The sequence below is a fragment of the Cetorhinus maximus genome, chromosome 8 (genome assembly GCF_964194155.1).
Source record: "Cetorhinus maximus chromosome 8, sCetMax3.hap1.1, whole genome shotgun sequence".
Lineage (NCBI taxonomy): Eukaryota > Metazoa > Chordata > Chondrichthyes > Lamniformes > Cetorhinidae > Cetorhinus > Cetorhinus maximus.
The window spans coordinates 10334885-10358911 of NC_135886.1; the positions used below are offsets into that span (position 1 = coordinate 10334885).

A 24027-nucleotide genomic window follows, 5' to 3' on the forward strand; every position below is an offset into this window, starting at 1 on the left:
TGCAAGAGGTCAGAGTTTGAGAAGTGCAGAGATCTCAGAGGGTTGTAGGGTTAGAGCCGATTACAGAGATAAAGACAGATAAAGACAGCCTGTGCCAGGCTATAGAGGGCTTGGAACACGAGAATGAGAATTTTAAATTTGAAGTGTTGCTATCTGGGAGCCAGCCTCCCTCAGTTGGCACAGGGGGTGGTAGAAACTGAAGTGAAAGCAAGCAGTAGAGTTTTAGATAAGCTCAAGGTTACGGAGGTGGGAGGGTGCAAGCAGGTGCACATCAAGCATTAAACCTGACTGCTTCTTGATCCAATCTTGTGAAAGTCTTGACTCCTCAAGCCGAACAACAAACCTCGTCACAGTCCCTAAGCTCCGTGGAATGACGACAGGAGGGCTAAACCTCAGTGCATTGTGCTTGCCTGGAAGGAATGGCAATAAATTACGGTTTGTTTATGAACCTGGATCACTCTGGTTGGAGGTAGAGCAAGGTTTGTTTGATTTTCATGGGAGGTTCTAGAGGACTCATAAATTAACTCGAACCTGCCTCTGTTTCATATCAAATCCTTTCGCGCTGGCAGTTTATCGAAAGTAATAATGGTAATTTGAATGAACCATTTTAAAAGAAGTAACCTGGAGCTAGTAATGGATCTTAATTTTGCTTGTCCCCTTAGCCAAGGACAAACTCTGTTGGCAATTAAAGCCACAACAATAAAACCCAATGCACAGGCCTGAACTTGGGTTATATTATTATATATATTTCAGTAAATATTATGTAGATGTAGTTATTTCTCCATGCTTTTGTGATTTGCTTGATTCTGTAGAAAACAGAACTCAATTCAAAGGCCATGGTATTTTGAATAAAAAGAAATTGACCAACTTACCTATTCTATTTTGCCTATAGTTGGCAAGCGATTTAACACTATACCTTCCAGTAAGTTTCCCAATGTCAATCATGGGCATCCAGTTCTCCAGTCAGATCTGTTTTATTTTTGATAACCCTCTGCTGGACAGCCTGGGATGAAAACGAGCTGAATTACAGGACACCGATAGGCAGATTTACGTGCAGTTCATCTGACTACACTGGAGTTTCTGATTGTTACGAAATTCCTGGACAGAGAGAGACGCATAAAGTTACCTTTGGGCCAAGGCACAATTGGGGTGTAACAAAAACAGAAAATGCTGGAAAAGGTCAGCAGGTCTAACAGCAGCTGTCGAGAGAAAAGCAAGAGTTAATGTTTCGAGTCCGTATGACTCTTCAGATTGGGGTGTATTTCATGATGCCTTGAGATGGCCTCATGATATAAGGGTGCTTTCCTTCTTTCTTAATTGATTGAATGATGGAAACTTTTGGCTTGGCCTGGTGGCCTCCTTTTCTCTTTGCTAACAGGTACTCCATTTCTGCGTTGGTTTTGGCGCGTTCCTGAGCCCCATGATTGCCGATCCCTTCCTCTCCGAAAGGAACTGTATACAGAACAACCTGACTGCGAATGGGACGTTCTCTGACTTGACACACATTCGAAAAACCCTGGTCCCCCACCACGTTGTGAATGAGACCCAGTTCGTTCTGCCGACTGATGGCTTTGTCATCTCACAAGTGTCCTACGCCTTCTGGATCATGGCTCTGATCAATGTGAGTAAAATATCGGGAAATAAGGGCAAATGAGCTGTAACAAGCATGCGATGAGGACGGGCAGGAAAAGGCCAGCTGGTCCATCAAGCCTGCCCCATTCACCATGATGGCATCTCCCATCCCCCACTCCTCGCTGCTCCCCTTCACCTCCAGTCCGACCCACAAACATGGAGGTGGCAAAAAAACCAAGAAAAAAAACCCAGGGCTTGTAAAGGGAAATAAGCCCCTGGAAAATTCCTCTCTAATCCCATCAAGTGATTGAACGGGATCACAGGAAGCAAGTATTATCTATGAAAACATTTTTAATCTAAATGATACAATCTGTGTCCTAATCAGAAACTGATCCAGTTCCTTCTTAAAGGCAGGAAACATGGCAGCCAATCCGTGTACGAGCTACCACAAACATGAAATGAATAAATTACCCGACAATCTGTACTTAACCCAGGGAATTTAGAATCATACAATCCAAGGTCACAAAAGGAGATCATTCAGCCACATTGAGTGTGCTGGCTCTTTGATTAGTCCCACTGTTTTCCGATAACCATGCAAATGATTTTCTTTTCAAATATATATATCCAATTCGCTTTGAACGTTGCTACAGCAGTGACTACATTTCAAACGTACCTCACTGGCTATAAAGTGGGTTGGAACATGTGAGGTTGTGAAAGGCACTGAATAAATGCTGGCCTTTATTTTCATTTTTTTGTTCAATTTCCTTCCACCTTTCCTTCAGGTGTGTGTTCCATGTCATTGCAACTTTCTGTGTTTAAAAACAAAAAGAGCTTTTCCTCATCGTCCCTCTGGTTCTTTGTCCAATTATCTTAAGTTTGTGGCCTCTGGTTATTGCTCCTCCTGCCAGTGGAAATACTTTCTCCTGTTTACATGAGTGCAGACATGAGATTGTTATTGATTATAAGTATCAAATTTCAGAGCATTCAACTTTTTGTTGCTTTTAATGAATTAAATACTTTAATCCTGTCAGTGTGCACTAGCAAAAATAATTGCTTGAAGCTAGGAACTTTTCCAAACATTATTGTTCACCAAAGGATTGTGTCGTTCCTGGTCTGTTTGCCAGGGTACACTGTAACCTGGTCATTGAATCTAGTTTGCTTTGTTCAATGTTAAATGCCCTCCATCTGCTGTCTAAGAACTGTTTGTGAAGTTTCATTGCAACTCTCTGCATAGCTCCTTCTCTTCCTTGCACCCTCACTTGAGTCTGACTTGGAGTCATCGTGGCATGGAAGGAAGTCATTTGGCCCATCGAGTCCATGCCACTTCCCTGGAGAGTAATTCAGCCAGTAGCCATTACTCCATCCTCATAGTGCTGCAAGTTTATTTCCCTCAAGTGCCCATCCAGTTCCCTTCTCAAGCCATTCATCATCTCCGCTTCCACCATTCCTGTGGACAGCGACTTCCAGGGTTTACCACTTGCTGTAGAAAAAAGTTCTTCCTCACATCCCCCGTGTATCTCTTGCCCAAAATCTTAAATGTGTCCCCTAGTTCTCGTACCGTCAGCTAAAGGGAACAGCTTTTCATTGTCTGCTTTATCTAAACCTATCATAATCTTGTACGCCTCTATCAAATCTCCATTCAATCTCCTTTGCTCAAAGGAGAACAACTCCAGCTTCTCCAATCTAACCTCATAGCTAAAATCCCTCCTCCCTTGAACCATTCTGGTCAATCTCCTCCCAGCCCTCTCAAGGAAGCTTACATCCTCCCTAAAGTGTGGTGAACTGCTGCTAATAACTTGTTCAGAAGCAAAATACTGTAGATGCTGGAAATCTGAAGTAAAAGCAGAAAATTCTTGGCATATTCAGATCTGGCGTCTGTGAAGCGAGAAACAGAGTTAACATTTCAGATCAATGACTATTTGTTGGCATCAAAGGAGGAAGGGGGGAAGGAAAGGTTTGAGAGCATCTAGGGAAACACTTCTGCTCCTCCTGGCCCACAGGCAGTCTGTAAAGATACTTACTTTATCCCCAAAACTCCTCTTGAGCTGCCAGCGTTCCAAAGGCCTGGGAAACCTGGCTGTCAAAGCAGATTAAGTGTGAGGCTCCTAGCATCACTAAGATATTTAAACTGCTAACTCACTTACTGGAAGGCTGTCTCCATTCAACCTGAAAGTTGATGGGTTGGAGCAGGTTTGAGATTTTTCAAATTTTGGCATCTCAGCCGAGGGTCAGATACCTCCCATGAGAAGAGGTGATGCGGATGCATACGTGACAGCACGTGAAAAGGACACAATACCCAGGTCAGATGACAAGGGTCCTACTGTCACCACCACCCCAACCCCGTTCCCCCCACCCCACCCACTCCCTGAGTTCCACTATGAAGTATTCTGCAGTGCGGGTGCACTCTGGAATGTAAGACGCTCAGGCCACTGATGGGAGTGATCATCACTACCCATGAGGTTCCTCGCCAATGTGGCCAACTCCACTGGTGTCTCGAGCCTCTGCATGCTTTCCAGCAACAAGCACAGCAATAACTCAGATAAAACCTCTTTTACAGAGTCACGCAGCACAGAAGGTGACCATTTGGCCCATTGTGCCAGTGTTGGCTCTTTGAAAGAGCCCCCTAAGGAAACTGAATCATACCTTCCATCGGTCCAGCGCAGAAGGACGCTTGAACCTATGGGTCAGTGCTAAGTCAGAACAGGAATTCTGGTCTGTGTGGCTCAGTACAGATAATGTATGCTACCTCCAGTCTACTGCAGGAGTTAATAGTTCCTTCCTTTTTTCTTTAACCCACATTTTTTTCTCTGCAGCTGCCAGTGCCCGTTGCTGTACTTTTCCTGATGTGTAAACAGGGTATTGGAGGTTGCTGTGGTAAGAAAAGTATGCCACTCTTACCCGCTGAAGAACTGCCCCCTGATCTGCAGATGGACAGATTATCACCAGGGCAGGAGCGAATATTGCATGCTAAAGGTGGGTAAAGAGTATGTGCGAAGAGGTGAAACTATGTCAACACAGGGTAAGATGTATGTATGCAGTGTATCTGTCTTCACACATGTGCATGTGGGCATGTTAGTTGTGAGTAGCACTCTCACCTAGATCAGAAGTACATGGACTTACGTCCCACTTCAGAGACTTGAGCACATAATCCAGGCTGACACTCCCAATGCAGTACTGAGGGAGTGCTGCATTGTCAAAGGTGGAACCTTTGGATGAGATGGTGAACCAAGGATCCCATCTGCCCTCTACAGTCGCCTAACCCTATTTTGAAGAAGAGCAGGAAAGCGTTCCCTCGCATTCTAGCCAATCTCTTGGCCAACATCATAACAACAGATTATCTGATCATTGTCTTATTGCTGAGTTTGCTGTGTGAAAATTGGTTGCTGCATTTCCAACATCATAACAATGACACATTTCAAAAGCATTGCATTGACTATAAAGCACTTTGTACGTCTTAACATTGTGAAAGGCGCTATATAAATGCAGGCTCTCTCTTTTATTCCTGTGAGATTGAGAGAGAGATGAACGAGGTTAACTACTCATAGAGAGCGGAAAACGCCAAAAAGGAAAACTTTGACTGCGCATTAGTGTGATATTAGTGTAATAGGCTGAGAATCAGCACTGAATGAGGCTGTCTGTCTGTCCAGCCCCTGGCAGATCTCTGCAAAAACAACTTAGCCAGTCCCACTCCCCTGCTCTTTCCTTGGAGCCTGGAAAACATTTTCCTTTCAGGCGCTTATCCAATTCCCTTTTGAAAGCCATGATTGAGTCTGCCTCCACCACACTCTCAGGCAGTGCATTCCAGATCCTAAACACTCGCTGCATGAAAAAAAAGATCTTCCTCATGTTGCTGTTGGTTCTTTTGCCAACTTTGAGTCCTCCGGTTCTCAATTCTCCCACCAAAGGGAATAGTTTCTCCCTATCTACTCTATCTAGACTCCTTGCGATTTTGGAAACCTGTCAAATCTCCTCTCAACCTTCTCTAAGGAGAACAGCCCCAGCTCCTGCAGCCTCTCCATGTAACAGAAGCCCTTGATCCCTGGAAATATCCTTGCAAACCTTTTCTGTCCTACATCTCCTCCGATTCAGTCGAAATGAGAATGGGGGGTGGGGGAGGAGGGGAGAGAGTTGGTAGGGGATGCATTTAATATCATCTGTTCTCTTGCAGTCAGAATCTGCCCCCCAGTCAGTCCATACCTCTTTCACACCCAGCTATCAGCATGTGAGTGTAATGTTGGCTGTTTGCCATCACTTGGGTGGAACGCTATGTACAACAGGCAACTGAAGATGAAAGCTTAAATACTATTTGCATTCAGAGTGGTCAATCTGTAACAACAAAAGCTGTGAACCAGTCATCTTATAACGCACTAATTATACCTCTTAAATTAATGGGCTGAACTTCAAGTTCCTATTAGGCAGTCATCTTGTTCAATGCTACACTTACTGGACTATTACCAGTCCAAATTACAACCCTCTCCCTTGTAGTTTGCTAGATACATTATAGTTCTATAATCTATGATACTTATGCAAGTTAAAAGTAACAGAGGTTAACTGTTGCTAAGGCACTAAAATTCGTTTTACACTCTTCCTTCCCTCTCACCCTGTCCGATTTTCATCCCTCTTCTCCTGAAAGCACTGAGGTTTGCTGCACTGTGTGTTCATGAGATTGGGCACCCTCTTCCGGTTTGCCAGCCGTGGCTCAGTTGGTAACACCCTTGCCTCCGAGTCACAGGTTTGTGGGTGCAAGACACCCTCCAGAGACTTGAGCACAAAACCTGGGCTGACCACAGTGCAGTGGCGAGGCAGTGCTACAGTGCTGGAGGTGCCATCTTTGAGATGATGCCTTAAACTGAGACCCCGTCTGCCCTCGCAGGTGGACATAAACGATCATGCGGTGCTATGTCAGACTGTGTTCAGGGGAGTTTTCCCTGGTGTCAGCCAATATTTATCCCTCAATCAATGTCACTAGAATTTAGCTATTTAGTCAATATCACTGGGACATCATCATTGTGTGCCCATGTCCTGGAACAGGAAGCCAGTGCTGCTGACGTCCCATCGCCCACCTGCTGCCTCTCACTCGCCGCCATTGTCACCACCCTCCCCTCACTGCCCCCCTTGCTGCCCTCCCCTTCGCCACCCCTCTCATCACCTGCTCACTGACCCCCTCACTTCCCTGCTCGCCGCCCACCTCACACCCCCCTCACTGCCCCGTTTGCCGCCCCGCTCGCCTCCCCACTCGTCACCCTCCCTTGCCAGCCCCCTCGCTGCCCCACTTGCCATGCCCACCACCCCCGCCCCCCCCCCCCCTCCCCCCTCCCATCCCCAGGCCCCTCTTGTCACCCACTTGCCTCTTCGCTCCAGTATTTGGACAGTGAGCAAGATGGTGAGTGAGGCAGCAAGGGCTTACGGATTGGGAACGGCGGTGAGAGGGTTGACAAGAGGGGCAGCGAGTGGGAGGTGAGCAAAATGCCGAGTGGGGCTGTGAGAGGGGGAGGCAAGGGGTTGGTAGAGGGGCCGTTATCGGCAGACCTAGAAAGCACTGTTCTTTGATGCAGGCGGGTACCTGCCATGTTGCTGGCAGTGACATCACTGCGACTGCCCTGCAGTTGCCGTGGCAGCAAGTGCAGCCTGTGGTAAAAGGCAACGGGTAACTTGCACACAGCAAGGTCCCTTAAACAGCAACAAGATCAATGAGCGGCGGAGCTCACTTCACAAGTGGTTGAGATAAATGTTGACCAGGAGAGGGTGAAAGACGGGCCAGGATCGCTTATTGATGTTTGCTCCTCCTCTCCCAGTTTTCCTGTGTTAGCTATGTCAAGGCAATGCAATTAGCCCAGGTAGAGGAGCAGGTAAATCTGGCCCCAGTTATAGTGCCTGTATTTGCTGCTGCTGTTAACTCAGCCCACCCAGGGATCCGTACAGTCACATTAACCCCTGACAAGTATATTTATCCAAAGAAACGTCAAACAACAATAAACATTTTTCGAGAATTATTGGAAGCAAAGCATTTGCAACGTACATTCCAGGGAGGGAGGGAGTGTTGTGCCTCCCTTTTATATTAAAACAGTTCTTCACATAACCGGACTGGGCATTTCTATAGCACCTTTCACAGCCTCAGTATGTCCCAAGGTGCTTTACAGCCAATGAAGTACGTTTTGAAGTGTAGTCACTGTTGTCATGTGGAAAACACAGCAGCCAATTTACCCACAGCAAGCTCCCACTAAAATCAATGTGATAATGACCATATAACCTGTTGGCTGAGGGATAACTGTTGGTCGGGACAATGGGGAGAACTCCTCTGTCCCTCTTCAAAATTGGTCTATGGGATCTTTTCCACCTACCTCAGAGGGCAGGCAGGTTTACAGTTACAGACAGGGCACAGTCTTAACATTTCATCCAAAAGACAGCACAGCCAATGGTGCAGCAATTTCTCAATAATGCCAGCCTAGATTACAAGCTGGACTGGGACTCGAACCCATGATCTACAGGCTGAGGTGACAGTGCTACTAACTGAGACCATGGCTGACACGTGCATGTTGGGCCGCTTCCTGAGCTACTTCAGCTTCGATTTCTTGCATTGCAGCTAGCGAGAACTTGGTGAGGCTGGAACTAGATGGGGAATATACTCGGGTGCATCAAGAAAGGTGAAGGAGGTTGATAATCTTGAAACTTGTTTGCAAAACATTTGCAGGCGTGTTGTGTAAATAGCTGGAAGCAGTGTACTATGTTTAAATAGCAGCAGTGCTACATGCAGTCTAGGACGCAGGATTTGCAACTACGATTCACAGTCAAGGTTTCCTCCAACAGTTAGCAGCTGACCTTGTTCAAACTGGAGGGCCTTTATTGCAAGGGGGGAATGGAGTATAATAGCAGAGAAGTCTTGCTGCAACTGTATAGGGCATTGGTGAGACCACACCTATTGCGTACAGTTTTGGTCTCCTTATTTAATGGGGGGATCTACTCGCACTGGAAGCGGTTCAGAGGAGGTTCACCGATTTGATTCCTTGGATGAAGGGGGTTGTCTTATGAGGAAAGGTTGAGCAGGTTGAACTAATACTCACGGGAGTTCAGAAGAATGAGAGGTGACCTTAACAACATTAGATTCTGAGGTGTCTTGACAGGGCGGACGCTGAGAGGATGTTTCCCCCCGTGAACTAGGGGCACAGTTTCAAAATAAGGAGTCTCACATTTAAGAGAGAGCTGAGGAGGGATTTCTTCTTTCAGAGGATCGCGAATCTTTGGAATTCTTTATCAGAACTATATGGAAGCTGAATATATTCAAGGCTGAGATAGGCGGATTCTTGATCTATAAGGGAGTTGAGAGTTATGGGAGTCAAGCAGCAAAATGTGGAGTTGAGGTCAAGGTCAGAACAGCCACGATCTTATTGAATGGTGGAGTAGGTTGGAGGGGCCGAATGGGCTACACCTGCTCCTATTTCTTATGGAGGCTCATTCATGTCGACATCACAAAGTAGGGAAAGACTGATAAAAATTTCTACCACGGTGCTTTTCCCTTTATCCTTGTGCTGAGGACAGACTCTGTGTGTGTTTGTGATGCACCCTGTGGTTGAACACCTTGGTAGCACCTGACGCCAAGGCTCATGTGGACAGTGGAGACTGGGGCAAGGTGCCAGCGATCCCTTGGGACCTGTGCCGCAGCGAAGAGTTGGCAAAGTCAGGGGGACAAGGGGTCGATGAGGAAACTGATCGGGGAAGAAGGGGACATGTTTTTAACCAGGCGCATGAGAACTAATAAATGCTGCAGCCTTTGCCCCCTCCCCTGTGATAACTCAGTAGCCCCTCGTGGAACTGGAGTAGAACATTCAGCCCCTCAAAGCTGTTCTGCCATTCAGTGAGATCATGCCTGATCTGGATCTGAACTCCATCCACCTGCCTTGGCTCCATGTCCCTTAGCTAGCAGAAGCCTATCAGCCTCAGATTTAATTGAGCTCGCATCTATTGCTTCTTATGAGAGAGGGTTCCAGACTTCTACCAGCCTTTGTTCGGAGTTTTTCATAACTTCTCTCCTGAATGACTTGGCTCTGATTTTATGATTACGTCCTCTTGTTCTTAGAATCTTGGATTGACACACATCAGAGAAAGAGTCCAGAGTCCAGTCACCCAATCCTGACTGTACTGGTTCTTTGTTAGAGCTATCCGATTAATCCCACTCCCCTGCTCTTCCCCCATAGCCCTGTAATATTTTACCCTTTAAGTATTTAGCCAATTCCCTTTTTGAAAGCTACTATTATCCACTGCCCTTTCAGCTGGACGTAATGAATCCAGTGGCTCTCTTTCGGAGAAGAGCTGGGGTGTTCACCCTGCCCAGAAGGGGAAAAAAAAGCAGTAAAAGCTGGGAAATAGGAATACTGGTCCGAACTGGTCTGGTATGCCTTAAAATGGAACACCAGTAAAAACAGAAATAAGAGTACTGGCCAGAACTGTTTGTTTTTCCACCTGGGTGGTGGTTCTGTCCAACAAAAAAAACAGATTATCTGGTCATTATCATGTTGCTGTTTGGGGAATCATGCTGTGTGCAAATTGGCTGCTGTGTTTCCCACATTACAACAATGATTTCACTTTAAACAGCATTTAATTGGCTGTAAAGCGCTTAGAGGTGCCCAGTGGTCATGAAAGGTGCTATATAAAACCAAACACTCCTTTCAAGTGAAGCAGCATTTCACTTGCATTTCCCCTAACTTAGTCTACTGCATTCGTTGCTCCCAATGCGGTCTCCTCTACATTGGAGAGACCAAACGCAAACTGGGCGACCGCTTTGCAGAACACCTGCGGTCTGTCCGCAAGAAAGACCCAAACCTCCCTGTCGCTTGCCATTTTAACACTCCACCCTGTTCTCTTGCCCACATGTCTGTCCTTGGCTTGCTGCATTGTTCCAGTGAAGCCCAACGCAAACTGGAGGAACAGCACCTCATCTTCCGACTAGGCACTTTACAGCCTTCAGGGCTGAATATTGAATTCAACAACTTTAGATCTTAAACTCCCCCTCCCCCCATCCCCACCCCGTTTCTTCCCCCTCCCTTTTTTTTTTCAATAATTTATATAGATTCTTCTTTTCCCACCTATTTCCACTATTTTTAAATCTACAACTAATACTTTGTTAGTCTTTCCACCCCACCCCCACTAGAGCTGTACCTTGAGTATCCTGCCATCCATTCTTAATTAGCGCTTTTCTTAGATAATATCACCACCTTCAACACCTCTTTGATCCTTTTGTCTGTGACATCTTTTGATTATCTGCTCCTATCACTGCTTGCTTATCCCCACAACCACCCCACCCTCAACTTCTCTCTCCCCCTGCCCCCCACCTTAGACCAGCTTATATTTCACCTCTCTCCTAACTATACTTCAGTTCTGCCGAAGGGTCATGAGGACTCGAAACGTCAACTGTTTTCTTCTCCACCAATGCTGCCAGACCTGCTGAGTTTTTCCAGGTAATTCTGTTTTTGTTCTAGTCTTTCTTTCCTTTGGTTACTGACCTTCTGTCACTGGAGACAGCTTCTCTTTATTTACTCTATCAAAACCCTGGCTGCTCTTGAACACCTCTATTAAATCTCCTCTTAATCTTCCCTGCTCTGAGAAGGACAATCTCCAGCTTCATACTTTGGCCTCTTCCTCTTTACCCCTGGGGTAACTTTGATAGAACACTTGCCAGCCTATCTTCCTTCATAGCCTGGCAGTGCGCTGTGCCAGTGTCACCCGACACTGTGGACTGTCCGGGCGATTTTCCAGGAATGGAACATGAATCTGTTCTGTTACTGACAACATGGCAGGGTGGGGGGAGTGAGGGGTGGCGGGGTTGGGGGGGAAGAAGTACATCCTCCATCTCCTGGTTCACACTCCAGCTGCTTGCCTGAAATCACCAGCAAAACAATTCGAATACAGGGCACCCAACTCTTCATAAAGTAAAAGCAATAATGTTTGCAAACTGTAGACAAATACCGTGTAATCAGCTGTGGCAGGATCAGATGTTACATGATCAAGTAATGTGACTTTCTGTCATGTGATCAAACACCATGTGATTGAACCTCCAGGATTGCGTCCAACCTTCTGGTAGCTCCATCATTGGTCTCAGCAAACCAGAAATGAATCAGATCTGGTTGCCGGGGTGCCTTATCACAAGGGACTATTAATCAACTTAGGCATTAGGGAAGCCAACCATTAACTCACGCTCCACACCTCGCCTCATGTGTCCTCTCCAGCTCCTTCTTTCTTGATTAGGTTTGAGGTGGATTGAGGTTTTCCTGCTTTCCCAGGTGCCTGATGCTCCCCAGGACTCCCATTCCTACCTCTAATAATAAGATGTTCATAGTCTTAACTGTGGAGGCAGCTCACAGATCTTACTGGAATCTGAGCTAATGACTGGCTTAAAATGGAGAAAGGATGGGGGAGATAAAAGTGGGAGAGCATGGGTGATGATCTTGAACATTGCTGAAAAGAGAGACATGGACACATGTTGTCAAAGCTTTTTGTCTTACACTCATCAGGACAAACACAAGAATGCCAAATTTCAAACCATCACAACAATTTATACTACAGGAGAAAGGGTGCTGTTTGGTTGGCAAGTCGACTCTCCCGGTTAATTCAAAAAAATAATGGTCTGGATATTCTAAGTACATTCACCATGTGCATGGTTAATTGGTGTAAACAGCTAGAACTGATTTTGCATTACAACAGTGAATGCACTTCAAAAGCATTTCATTCTCTGTAAAGTGCTTTGAGACATCCTGAGGTTGTGTAAGATGCTGTAGAAATACAAGGCTCTATAACAATGCCATGGTCATTTTGGTCATATATGAAGGGCCGTTGACTAAAGGGCCATTGTGGAATGCAGCTTCTTGCGTTTAGTGCCAGCAGGTGTGGAGTTTTAGTGACCTGCTGGAACTAGTGGACTGGAACTTTTAGAACCAGCAGCCTTTAAATAGCAGGTGTCGCTGATCACATCAGATAAGTACAGCTGCATTTGTCCAGTTAAAGACAACCTCTTAAGCATAATTTTATGGCCCTGTCGTGGTGGGAGTGGGGTTGTAAAATGCGGCGAGCCGTTCTGAAGTCCATTGACTTTGGCGGGACCGGAAAATCCCGCCGGCGGCAGGAGCCATAAAATTCCGCCACTTATCTTGACCTTTCTGGCACCTGAGGGGAAGTCAACAGTGTCATTAAGATAAGAAACTGGCCCAAGTGCATCACTGCACTGCTCCATAATGCAGTTTTTCAGAGTATGATCTTGGCTCGGTTGGTAGCTTCCTCACCTCTGGGTCATTGAGGTCCAATCCAGGGTCTTGAATACATTCTAGGCTGACATTTTCAGAAGGGAGAAATGTGCTGATTTTTGGCTGAGACATTTAAACTGAAGCCTTATCTCTCTGCTGATCTGGAAATAAAAGATCCAATGGCACTTTTTTTTTTTACAGAGATTAAGAATATTCACCTGGCCAACATTTATCCTTCAACCAGCATCATGAAAATAGATTATCTGGTCGTTCATTCACACATTGCAGTTTGTGGGATCTTGCTGTGTGCGAATTAGCTTCTTGAGCTTACAACAGTGATGGCACATTGATTTTTAAAAATTCATTCATGGGATGTGGACTTCGCTGGCTGGGCCAGCATTTATTGCCCATCCCTAATTGCCCTTGAGAAGGTGGTGGTGAGCTGCCTTCTTGAATCGCTGCTGTCTATGTGGTGTAGGTACACCCACACCGCTGTTAGGAAGGGAATTCCAGGATTTTGACACAGCAACAGTGAAGGAACGGCGATATATTTCCAAGTCAGGGTGGTGAGTGACTTGGAGGGGAACTCCAATTCCAACTCTGATTGATACTGCTTCATTGACCAGCAAGCACTTTGGGATGTCCTGAGGATGTGAGGGGTGCTAGATCAATGCAATTTTGTTCTCTTTTATGATTACTAGTTTGCTGACATAGTCTAGGTTGTCAGCATAGATATAAAACAACTACTTGCATTTACAGGACCTATTGCATAGTAAAGCACCCCAAGGCACTTCACAGGAGGGTAAAATTTGATACTAAGCTACATCAGGAGATATTAGGACTCCTGGGGGGAGGTGGTGGCATATGGTATTGTTACTGAACTAGTATTCCAGAGATCAAGGGTAATGCTCTGAGGACCTGGGCTCAAATCCCACCATGGCAGATGGTGAAATTTGAATTCAATAAAAATCTGGAATTAAAAGTCTGATGATGACCGTGAAAACCATTGCCGATTGTCATAAAAACCCATCTGGTTCACTTAATGTCTTTTAGGGAAGGAAATCTGCTGTCCTTACCTGGTCTGGCCTACATGTGACTCCAGACACACAGCAATGTGGTTGACTCTTAAACACCCTCTGAACAAGGGCAATGAGGGATGGGCAATAATTGCTGGCCTAGCCAGCGACACCCACATCCCATGAACAAATATTAAAAAATGACGACTAAAAGTTTTGTAAGAGGTAAACCCAGGTCCCCACTTGAGCTTTCTACCTTCAGGAGGAAAAGACAGAGAAGAAGAGTATATTGAGGAAGAGAGAGAGAGAGAGATTACGTGGACTGGATGGAGATACAATGACACCTGTTTACAGTAAACATGGTGTGACAGCAACTGGAATGACGATGTGTTAGTGTCTGTGATTAAAAAATATTTTGCAACAAATAATATGCCGGGCCACATTGCTGTTACTATCCTAGCTCTAGTAATGGTTTAGACCTCTCTCTTGAATTGTTCAGCACATAGACAGTGGCAACATGACTGCCAGATCAGGGCTTTGGGGGTGAATGGACATGAGGCCAACTGGAATGCTCTTTCCAAGAGCTGGCACAAGGTTGGATGGGCCGAATGGCCTTCTTCTGTGCTTCATCATTCTTTGATTCTATGAACGGGTAATTAGTTCCTTAATTTGTTTGCGATGTGGTTTTGAAATGGTGTCAAGCTGTTTGAAACCAGTTTATCCAGTGACTGTGAAACCTAAGCTGCAAGCAGATCATCACTTTCTTGTTCTGATCACAGCTGGAGAAACACTGCCTTCTTCAAATTTCATACGCAGTTTAGCGTTCTTGTTTTTATGGTGGGGTCACAGTTCATTGATTGGGACTCACAGAGCTCTCCTGTGTCTCTCAAAGGCTGCCCAGCCCAGCAAACCCTGTCAGTTTGCCTGTGCCCTCATGGCCAGGGTTCGGGGGCTCTCATTGCCAGGCACTCAGTGCCCAATTCTTGGGAAGGGAGGGGTGCTGAAAGCCAACCTTGCCTCCAACCTCCCTGCCCCCCCCATCTCTGGTGACCCTTCTGCCCTGTGACCCCATCCCACCATGCTCACCTGTGTCCAGGAATCCAGCAGCGATCCTCGGGCTGGGCCTCAGCGCAATATTGGCAGCAGCCACCCTTCCCATGCCACTGCCAGCAATGGAGAGTTGTAGGCCTCTGGTTGACATTATCTGGTCATTATCACATTGCTGTTTGTAGGAACTTGCTGTGTGCAAATTGGCCATCACATTTCCTACATCACAACAGTGACTGCTCTTCAACAGTTCCCCTTGTTGTAAAGCACTGTGGAACACCCTGAGGTTGTGAATGGTGCTATATAAATACAAGTCTTCGAGGTAACAAAGGCATGAATGATAGCTTCAGCAGCAGATGGGCTGAGGCAGAACACAAAGATGGAAGTGGGCAGTCTGTGTGAGGGGACAGGTATGTGACCAGAAGGTCATCGTGATGTCAAAAATGACACCAAGATCAGCTTTTAACCATTGGAGAGGGTTGGAGTCAGTGGCTTGCTGTGTTCATAGGGCTAGAAAAAGGAGGGGAGGAGGCGCGTGTGGTGTATAAGCCCCAGCATAGAGCTGTTGGGCCAAATGGCCTGATCCTGTGCTGTATAAGTAATCCTATGTAACAGCTCCCGTCAATAAATGTTTCTTTCCCTAATTTGCAGAGCCTGATGGTCTAATTGATTGCCTCAAGGGATTGCATCTTCAAGAAGCTCCTTGTACCTTCTTTGTTGTCCACATTATAGGCGCCATCGTACTTTTTATGTCAGATGGAATTTTGGTAAGCAGACCCTCCTTTCATTGTTTAAAGCATAAAATGAACCCATAAATGCCAAACAGATTGGCAAGTAATTGGATTCCATTGTTAATAATGAGAGGGCAGATTGCTCTGTTACTGCGGGGAGGTTGTAGGGGGGCGGGGGGAGGGAACTTGTGGAGGGGTTGAGGGAGTTGGGGTGGTGAGGGGGTACCACACACTGGACAAGGAGGATTATCGCACGAACGGTCATGTCTGTTTTATTTTTCCCTGTGCCCTGCTTGTGGTCCAATACAAAAAAGGCCAAAATCTCAGATCTTACGTTCTGTCACAATTCAGCTTCCAAGAATTCCCAGAGCTCCCCCCACCAAACCCCCACCATCATCCACCTCCTCCCCATCATCCCCCAACTGTCTTTTCCTTAAGACTCACATTCCAGTGTCATTAGAATGAAGGGTAGACAGAGAGGCAAAGGGGACTGTCCAGGAACTGGGATTAGAGATAAAATTAGAAGAATTTCAGGTTGCTTCAAGTCTTTGAACTTTTACTGTAACCAGTTTTTTTTTTGTGTGTGTGTGTCTGTCAATTGGTTTCCTTTTTAAACATGACATTTTGTATCAGTTGAAGGCTTTAATTGGGCCTGTTGTTAGCGAGCACGGTGCCATTGGTAAGGTTCATTACATATTAGCTACATATGTATCAACTATCTGGTACTGATGTAGATACTTGGGTCCTGATATTTATTGGGGGGGAGGGGAGAGAGTGGGGGATGGATTTGGGTGCAGGATCTCATTTGATTTCCCAGCCAGGTTGAGGGGCTGCCAACCTACTGGGAAGGTTTGTGCCAAAAAGCTGCAGCCAGAGAGAAGGTGCAGGAAGGGAGGAATTGTGGAAGTCGGGATTGAGATGGGAGGCTAGGGAGGGAGTTTGGAGGCCCTGTGGGAGAGGTTGTGGTCAGGGATTAGCACGTAGGTTGTGGGTACGATTGTAAGGGAGGAGTTCAATCGTGAGGAGGGTGTTCTGCCTGCATGGAGGATGGGGGGAGAGGTAAAACTCCCCCCGCACTGAATATTTTGAGGGTCTAGCCCATGCCTCCATGATGGAGGTCAGTGTGGATCCCCCCCATCACCACTTTTCCCACCTGAGTCCTATTAGGTGTCTAAGCAGAGATTCTCACTAGCGCTGGAGTTCCTGCTCTTTGTATCCAGGTTAATTCAGTTGCTGCAGGCTCATGGTGATGGTCTATGGTGGAGGATGTGACGAGTCAGCAGGGGGTAGTGGAGGAAAGTCTGGGGAGCCCCCAGGGTTGTCTGGGACTGGAGGGAAAAAGGGGAGGAGATTGTTATCATTAACTGGAGATGGCGAAGGGGAGGAGGAGAGCAGTCAACAGCAAGTGGGGAGAAGGCAAGTAGATTGTCAACCTGGATTGGGAGGAGGGAAGGGGTTGATGAACTCTGAGGGCAGAGGGAGGGGGTTGGTGCCTACATGGTTAGGACAAGGTAAAATATCAGGCATGGATTAGGAGCAGCGGGGGTACTTTCTGCATGGACTGGGGAAGGGCGGAAACTTTTCTACACAAGACTGAGGTTGGGGGGGGAGACTTCCTGGAAAGACTTTGGAGAGGGTGAAGGCAGGTGATTTCTTGCAAGGACTGGGGGAGAGGGGGAAAATGGACTGGAGATGGGAGTGAGGGGGTGAGACAGACTGGAGAAGGAGGGGGGTTGAGTGCCAACACAGAATGGCTGTGGGAAGGGGTGAGATTGCCATTGTAGCGCCAAAACTTTAACCCCGTCTTTATTGGTTGTTGATTGTGTAAAGAAATAAGAATATGATATAATAAAATAAAAGTGTAGAGTTTTGTGATAACATATCTGACCTGTGTTTGATCTCTTACAGGGAGAGTACTCTGGATTTGTATACACCTATGCTGTTGAGAAACCTCTCTACATCGAGCCTAGGGTAGCTGGGTACCTCAGCAGTCTTTTCTGGGCTTCCATCACTCTGGGGAGACTGGCATCTATACCAGTGTCTGGAAAGTTAAAACCTGTGACTATGGTGTTCATAAACTTAGTGAGTATTTTAATCACGCCTTGTTTCAGTTTGACTTCCATCTTCCTCTTTCATTTTCAGCACAAAGGTTATTCCTGATTCTGACCTTGAGGTCCATGTACAAGTAGTTACATCAGGAGGCAGGTGATCAGGAGAGGAAGCTCATTGCAGGGTCTACACTGGTCTGATTGTCTAACTGATCAAGAGTTTAACCTGGATATTCTGGGTTGATATCCCTTAGGTAGCTGTGGTCAGGAGGTTCAAGTCCCTCTCCTCAGGCTTAAGTACAAAAATCGAGGCTGTCACTCCAGTGCAGCACTGAGAAAGTGCTGCACTGTCAGGGATGCTGTCTTTTGGATGAGATGTTAAACTGAGGTCTCATCAGCCCTCTCAGATGAACATTATTTGAAGATGAACGTATGTTATCTGTACATCTCAACCTTTGAAAAGCCCTGGCCACAAAACCCTCTCAGTCTTTCCATTTCTCTCTTTACCCAACTCTCATGATCATTTTAGCAAGAAACTTTGGCTTATTTATAGTTTTAAAAAGCTGTTCCAGTGGGAGCCTGTTCTGATGTTTTCCCTTTCTGTGATGTTCTGTGTTGCAGGGTGGAATCATTGGCACTTTTGTCCTGATGCTGTGTTTCCCAGTCAGTGTTGTTTGTCTCTATGTGGGAACAGGACTTCTGGGTTTCTTCCTGAGCAGTACCTTTCCCAGTATGCTGGCTTATACCGAGGACATCTTGAATTACCAAGGTTTGTTGTACATTCTACCAGACGCCATGGTCTTAATTCCTGTCACTCTGCTATGGAATCCCTCTGTAAATCAAATAAGTTAGTTATGCGTAGAATATACAGCACACAAATAGGCCATTCAGCCCAATTTTTCTGTACTGGTGTTAATACTCTGTGCAAGTCTCCTCCCATTCCATCCATCTATCTCACCTCAGCCTTTCAGTATATCTTTCTACTCCCTTTTCTCTCATGTACTCATCTACTTTCCTTTCTGAAAGTATCTAAGCTATTTCCTTCAACCATTTTCTGTGACAGTGTGTTCCACATTCTAATCACTCTCCTCCAAGTAAAGACATTTCTCCTTACTTGTTTATTAGATTTATTAGTAACTATTTTGTATTTATAGGCCCTAGTTTTGGATTTACTCTGTCCAATCCATTCATAATTTTAAAGGTATTTATCAGGTCTCCTCCAAGTCCTCTCTTTACTAAAGAAAAAAATCCCAACCTGTTCAACCTTTCCCGTAAACTGTAATGTCCCAGGTCTGGTAAATCTTTTTTTCCAATTTTCCCAGTGCCTCTATTTCATTTATGTACTCTGGAGACCAGAATTGTGCACAGTACTCTATGTGCAGGCTGACTAGGATTCTATAAAAAGTTTAATATAACTTCACTACTTTTGAATACTCCTATGAAGCAGCTTCCACCAGACAGCCACTTTAATCCCCACTCGCACCATTCCTGTTAGGGGAGCTGGCCTAAAATCGAGGCTTCTGGTTACATAGGAACAGGAAGAGGCCATTTAGCATCCCCTCCCTCCCCCGCACCCCCCCAAGCCTGTTCCATTATTCAAAGCGATTCTAATTTGTGACCTAACTCCATATACCTGCCTTCACCCCATATCCCCTAATATCTTTAGTTAACTAAAATCTTAGTTTTAAAATTAACAACCGATCTAGCATCAATTGCTGTTTGTGGGAGAGAGTTCCAGACTTCCAGTGGCCTTTGTGTGTAGATTGTTCCTAATTTCACTCCAGAAAGGCCTGGCTCTAATTATTAAACACTGACCCCTAGCCCTAGACCTCACAACCAGCAAAACCATTTTTCTCTCTCTCTCTACCCTATCTGTTCCTTTTAAGACGTTGAAACTTGAAATTACAATTTAACCTTTTAAATTTCAGGGATAGAGCTCTAATTTGTGTAAGCTCCCCTGGCAACTTAACACTTGGAGTCCAGGTATCATTCTGGTAAATCTATGTTGCACTCCCTCCAAGGCCAATATCTCCTTCCTAAGTAGGCCAGGGCTTTGTATACCAGAAGCATGACTTCTACCCTTTGTATTCTAGTCCTAGTCCTCTCTAGTCAAGAGATTCCTTATCCCCAAGATGCCACTTAATTTCCTGGCAGAGGTGAAAAAAATTAAAAGCTCGAGGTCCGTTGTGGGGTGGGGTGGGGGAGAAAAATCTGGGGCATTCCTCTCTGATCCCTTTTGGTGATTGAAAGTAGTCCAGGATGCCACATTGTCCTTAACTTGCATCGTTTGGTAGCCGCCTCATGCCCCACAGTATGACTCCAATCTAATGCAGTTTGAAACCTTGGATGCACTTTACTTAATTGCTTTTTTTCCTTTATCTGTTAGGATGTGCAACAACTGTACTGGTGACAGGGGCAGGAGTCGGTGAGTTTGTCCTCCAGATGCTTGTTGGATCAGTGAGTATATCTTTTCAAAATGTTTATATTTTTTTTAGATGGAATCATGTCTGACAAATTTAGCAGCCTTTTCTGAGTGCAACCTAAGGAAATACAACAGATTTATTTACAAAAGGCATTTGATAAGGTGCCATTTTAGAGGCTTCTTGTTTTTTTTTAATTCATTCATGGGATGGGGGCATCACTGGCTAGTTAATTGAAACATTTACAGCAACATTTATTGCCCACCCCTAATTGCCCTTGAGAACTGAGTGGCTTGCTAAGCCATTTCAGGGAGCGGTTAATTCATGACATCCAGTATTGAAATCAGAATAATTATTAATGGATGTATTTCCAACTGGAGGAATGCTGTTCCCAGGGATAGAGTTGCCAAACCATCCCCGTGTATTCATGGAGTTTTCAGGAAACACAGGAGAAAAATCACAGGGGCATGGGAAAAGATCAGAGATGAGGGAAATAATAAGTGCTTGACTGTCAGTCAACAGTCCCCATTATATAATCAAGAGTCCAATTGGCATAGGAAAGCAAAGCATCAAACAGATCGACAAGGTTGGGTGATGAATAGCAGGAATCTAGCGCCATGACAATTGGAGATCATTTGCTGAAACCTCCTGGAATACGTCCAACCAGAATTGGCATCTCTACCCAGGGGTCAGTAGCTCCCACTGGGCTAGTAACCCAGAGACCCAGGGTAATGCTCTAGGGGACCTGGGTTCAAATCCCAGCATAGCGGATGGTGAAATTTAAATTCAATAAAAATCTAGAATTGAAAGTCTGATGATGACCATGAAACCATTGCTGATTGCTGTAAAAACCTATCTGGGTTCACTAATATCCTTTAGGGAAGGAAAATCTTACCTGGTTTGGCCTATGTCTGACTCCAGACCCACAGCAATGTGGTTGGCTCTTAAAATGCCCTCTGAACAAAGGTAATTAGGGATGGGCAATAAATGCTGGCCCAGGCAGTGATACCTGCATCCCACCCAAAAAAACAAAGCAGCCCATTTGATTGGCACCCCATCCACAAACATGTACTCCTTCTGCCACCGATGCACAGTGGCAGCAGTGTGTACCATCTACAAGATGTGCTGGAGGAACTCACCAACTTCAACAGCACCTTACAAACCCACAACCGCTACCATCTAGAAGGACAATGTGTCGGCAGACACACTGGGACACCACCACCTGGAAGTTCCCCTCCAAGCTGCTCACCATCCTGACTTGGAAATATATCGCCGTTCCTTCACCGTCACTGGGTCAAAATCCTGGAACTCCCTCCCTAACAACACTGAGGATGTACCTACACCACATGGACTGCAGTGGTTCAAGAAGGCAGCTCACCACCACTTTCTCAAGGGCAGTTAGGGAGAGACAATAAATGCTGGCCTAGCCAGAGGTGCTCACACCCCATGAGTAAATAAAAAAAATTTATCTTAGATCTGTGTCCTCTGGTTACTGACTCTCCTGCAAGTGGATACCCTATCCATCAGAACTGCTTATAATTTTGAACACCTCTATTAAACCTCCTCTTAAACCTCCCTGAAGAGAACAATTCCGGCTTCTTCAGTCTCTCTGCATAAGTGGAGTCATTTATACTTTTAAGATAATCACCAAAACAAAGGGAGAGATTAGGAGAAGTGTATTTTACATAGAAGGTTATTAGAACATGAACAGACCGACCAGAAACAATATTGGAAGCAGAACACAATTTGGATTGAAAAGCGGAATTGGATAAATATTTGAAGAAAAAACATTTCAAAACGAGATGGAGAATAGAGTAGAGCGATGGGGTTAGATGGACATTTCTTTTAGATGGAGAAATGGCCTGAAAGGTTTCCTTTTGTGTTGTAAAGTTCCATTGGGTAATTTTCGACTTCCAGAGAGAGAGAGTGGGGGAGAACTGGTGGCAGGGAGTCCAACAGCCTGCTTTACATACTGCCGTGAAGTCAGTCTGGTGGCCAATTCACTACCGCCAGTTCCCTCGAGGTTGAAAATGCCCCGCCCCCTCACCCCCCCAATTCTGTTGACCATCGTTCCTTTAATGTATTGATTAACTCATCTTTGGCTCCTTTCAGATTATTCAGTCTCCTGAAACCGATATATTTCTTGTGTGCGGGCTAACTTTTGGTTGTCTTGCCCTTCTGTTCTACCTGGTTCTTTTACTGGTGCACAGATTACACAATCATCAGAGAATGGCAGGTAAGCAGTCGATCACTGGGTTAGTAAGGGGAGAGCATTGTTTAGGAACAACATACTTGAGGCAGAAAATGGTCTGTGTTGGGCCAATTGTATGTATACCAATTTAGCATCGGGACAGCCTGCGTCCAATCTGGGCCTTGCTGCAAATTTCTGGGGCCTTTTTCCAGGTGCCCTTGGTGCGATTTAGGAAGTGGGAGCGGAATTCTGGATGAGCTCAAGTCACGGGAGTGATCACTCCCACCACAACCCCGCCCCCCCAACCATAAACCACTCCAACCCTGCAGCCCTCACCCATCCCCCAGAATGTACCTGAGGACCTCTGCAGGCAAAGCAGGTGGCAAAACATTGATGTCACAATGGGGGGAGGAGGATGGGTTTTGAGAATTAAACTACCCTTTGTGTGAAGAAGTAGAAATCTCACTGGGACACATGAAACACGCCATACCAGAGTGTTACGTTTTTATTCCGTTGGTTTCCTATGCCTTGTTTTGTCATTGTAGGCTGGGACAGAAAGAAACGCCATTGATTTTCCAATTGTCTTTGTTTTCTCAGAACAGTCAAAAACAGGCACGATAGAGGAGTCAAAGTTTCCATACCAGAGCTGAGATTTAGCAAGCGACCAGCCACAATAACACGCATTAGTTCTGAATAGACCTAATGCAACATTGGAATAGACTGCTTGCCTGTACTGGCTTTTACAATGGACATTACTGCGGTCATCCACACGCAGCTGCCCTCCCCTGTTTTTGAGAAGTGGCAAGGTCGCTTTTGTCTAAGCTTCTGGTTAAACTGATGCATCTCACTGATTTGTGTGGCTGCAACAATCTTTCCAAGAGAATGGACGTCGAAGGTTTAATGTACCAGAGATCATCCTAATAATCGGCATCATGTGGAACCTGAGTTAACTGCTTCATATTTTTTTAAAAAATAGAACTGTTTTTTAAAACATATTTGATTCTTATCAGGTAAATGACTCTTTACGCTTAACTCTCTTTTTGTTTAAAAAAAAAATTGCCAAATGTGAATAGCATGAGAATTTGGAACGTTTTGTTCCAATTTCTTTTATGGTAAAAATTAAGGTCCTAAAAGGGGATGCCAGTGTATAAACTCTTTTTGACCTGAAATCCCTCTTTGTACCACCTTACAGAAGACAGTTGAAAGTAAACAGGTCTATACCTCCATTAAAGCAAAAAGGAGGGGGGCGGGGCGGGTGGGGGGAAACAAAAGAAAAAAGGAAAAGACTTGTATTTGCACACATAAGGAAATGAAGTCACTGTTGTTATGTGGGGAAGGTGTACAGCACACAATTACTTTGTTAATTCATTTTTATTGGGGTTGGTTGAGGGAGGAATATTATCAATGGCATAAAAACAAAAAACTGCGGATGCTGGAAATCCAAAACAAAACCAGAAACAGAATATCTGGAAAAACTCAGCAGGTCTGGCAGCATCGGCGGAGAAGAGTACAGTTGACGTTTCGAGTCCTCATGACCCTTCAACAGTTCTGTGCTCTTCTCCGCCGATGCTGCCAGACCTGCTGAGTTTTTCCAGGTATTTCTGTTTCTGTTTTTGTTTTATATTAACAATGGCAGTGGGAGAACATAAAAAATAGGAGCAGGAGAAGCCATTTAGCCATTTGAGCTTGCTTCACCATTCAATATCATCATGGCTGATTTTCTTCCTCAACTCCACTTTCTTGCCCTGTTCCCCTGATTTACTCACTTTCC

The 24027-nt window shown here is 45.4% G+C and overlaps 1 protein-coding gene across 1 annotated transcript in view; it reads left to right on the plus strand.

Moving 5' to 3' along the window:
- Positions 1–23508, plus strand: part of slc60a1a (solute carrier family 60 member 1a) — a 45008-nt gene extending 21500 nt beyond the window's left edge. The window contains exons 3-10 of the mRNA XM_078546200.1: positions 1379–1621; positions 4386–4545; positions 15518–15633; positions 17506–17679; positions 18267–18414; positions 20032–20102; positions 22178–22301; positions 22854–23508. Of these exons, the coding sequence (XP_078402326.1) occupies positions 1379–1621; positions 4386–4545; positions 15518–15633; positions 17506–17679; positions 18267–18414; positions 20032–20102; positions 22178–22301; positions 22854–22906 (1089 nt within the window). The 3' untranslated portion in view covers positions 22907–23508. The remainder of the gene's footprint in view (positions 1–1378; positions 1622–4385; positions 4546–15517; positions 15634–17505; positions 17680–18266; positions 18415–20031; positions 20103–22177; positions 22302–22853) is intronic.
- The last annotated feature ends 519 nt before the right edge of the window (positions 23509–24027 follow it).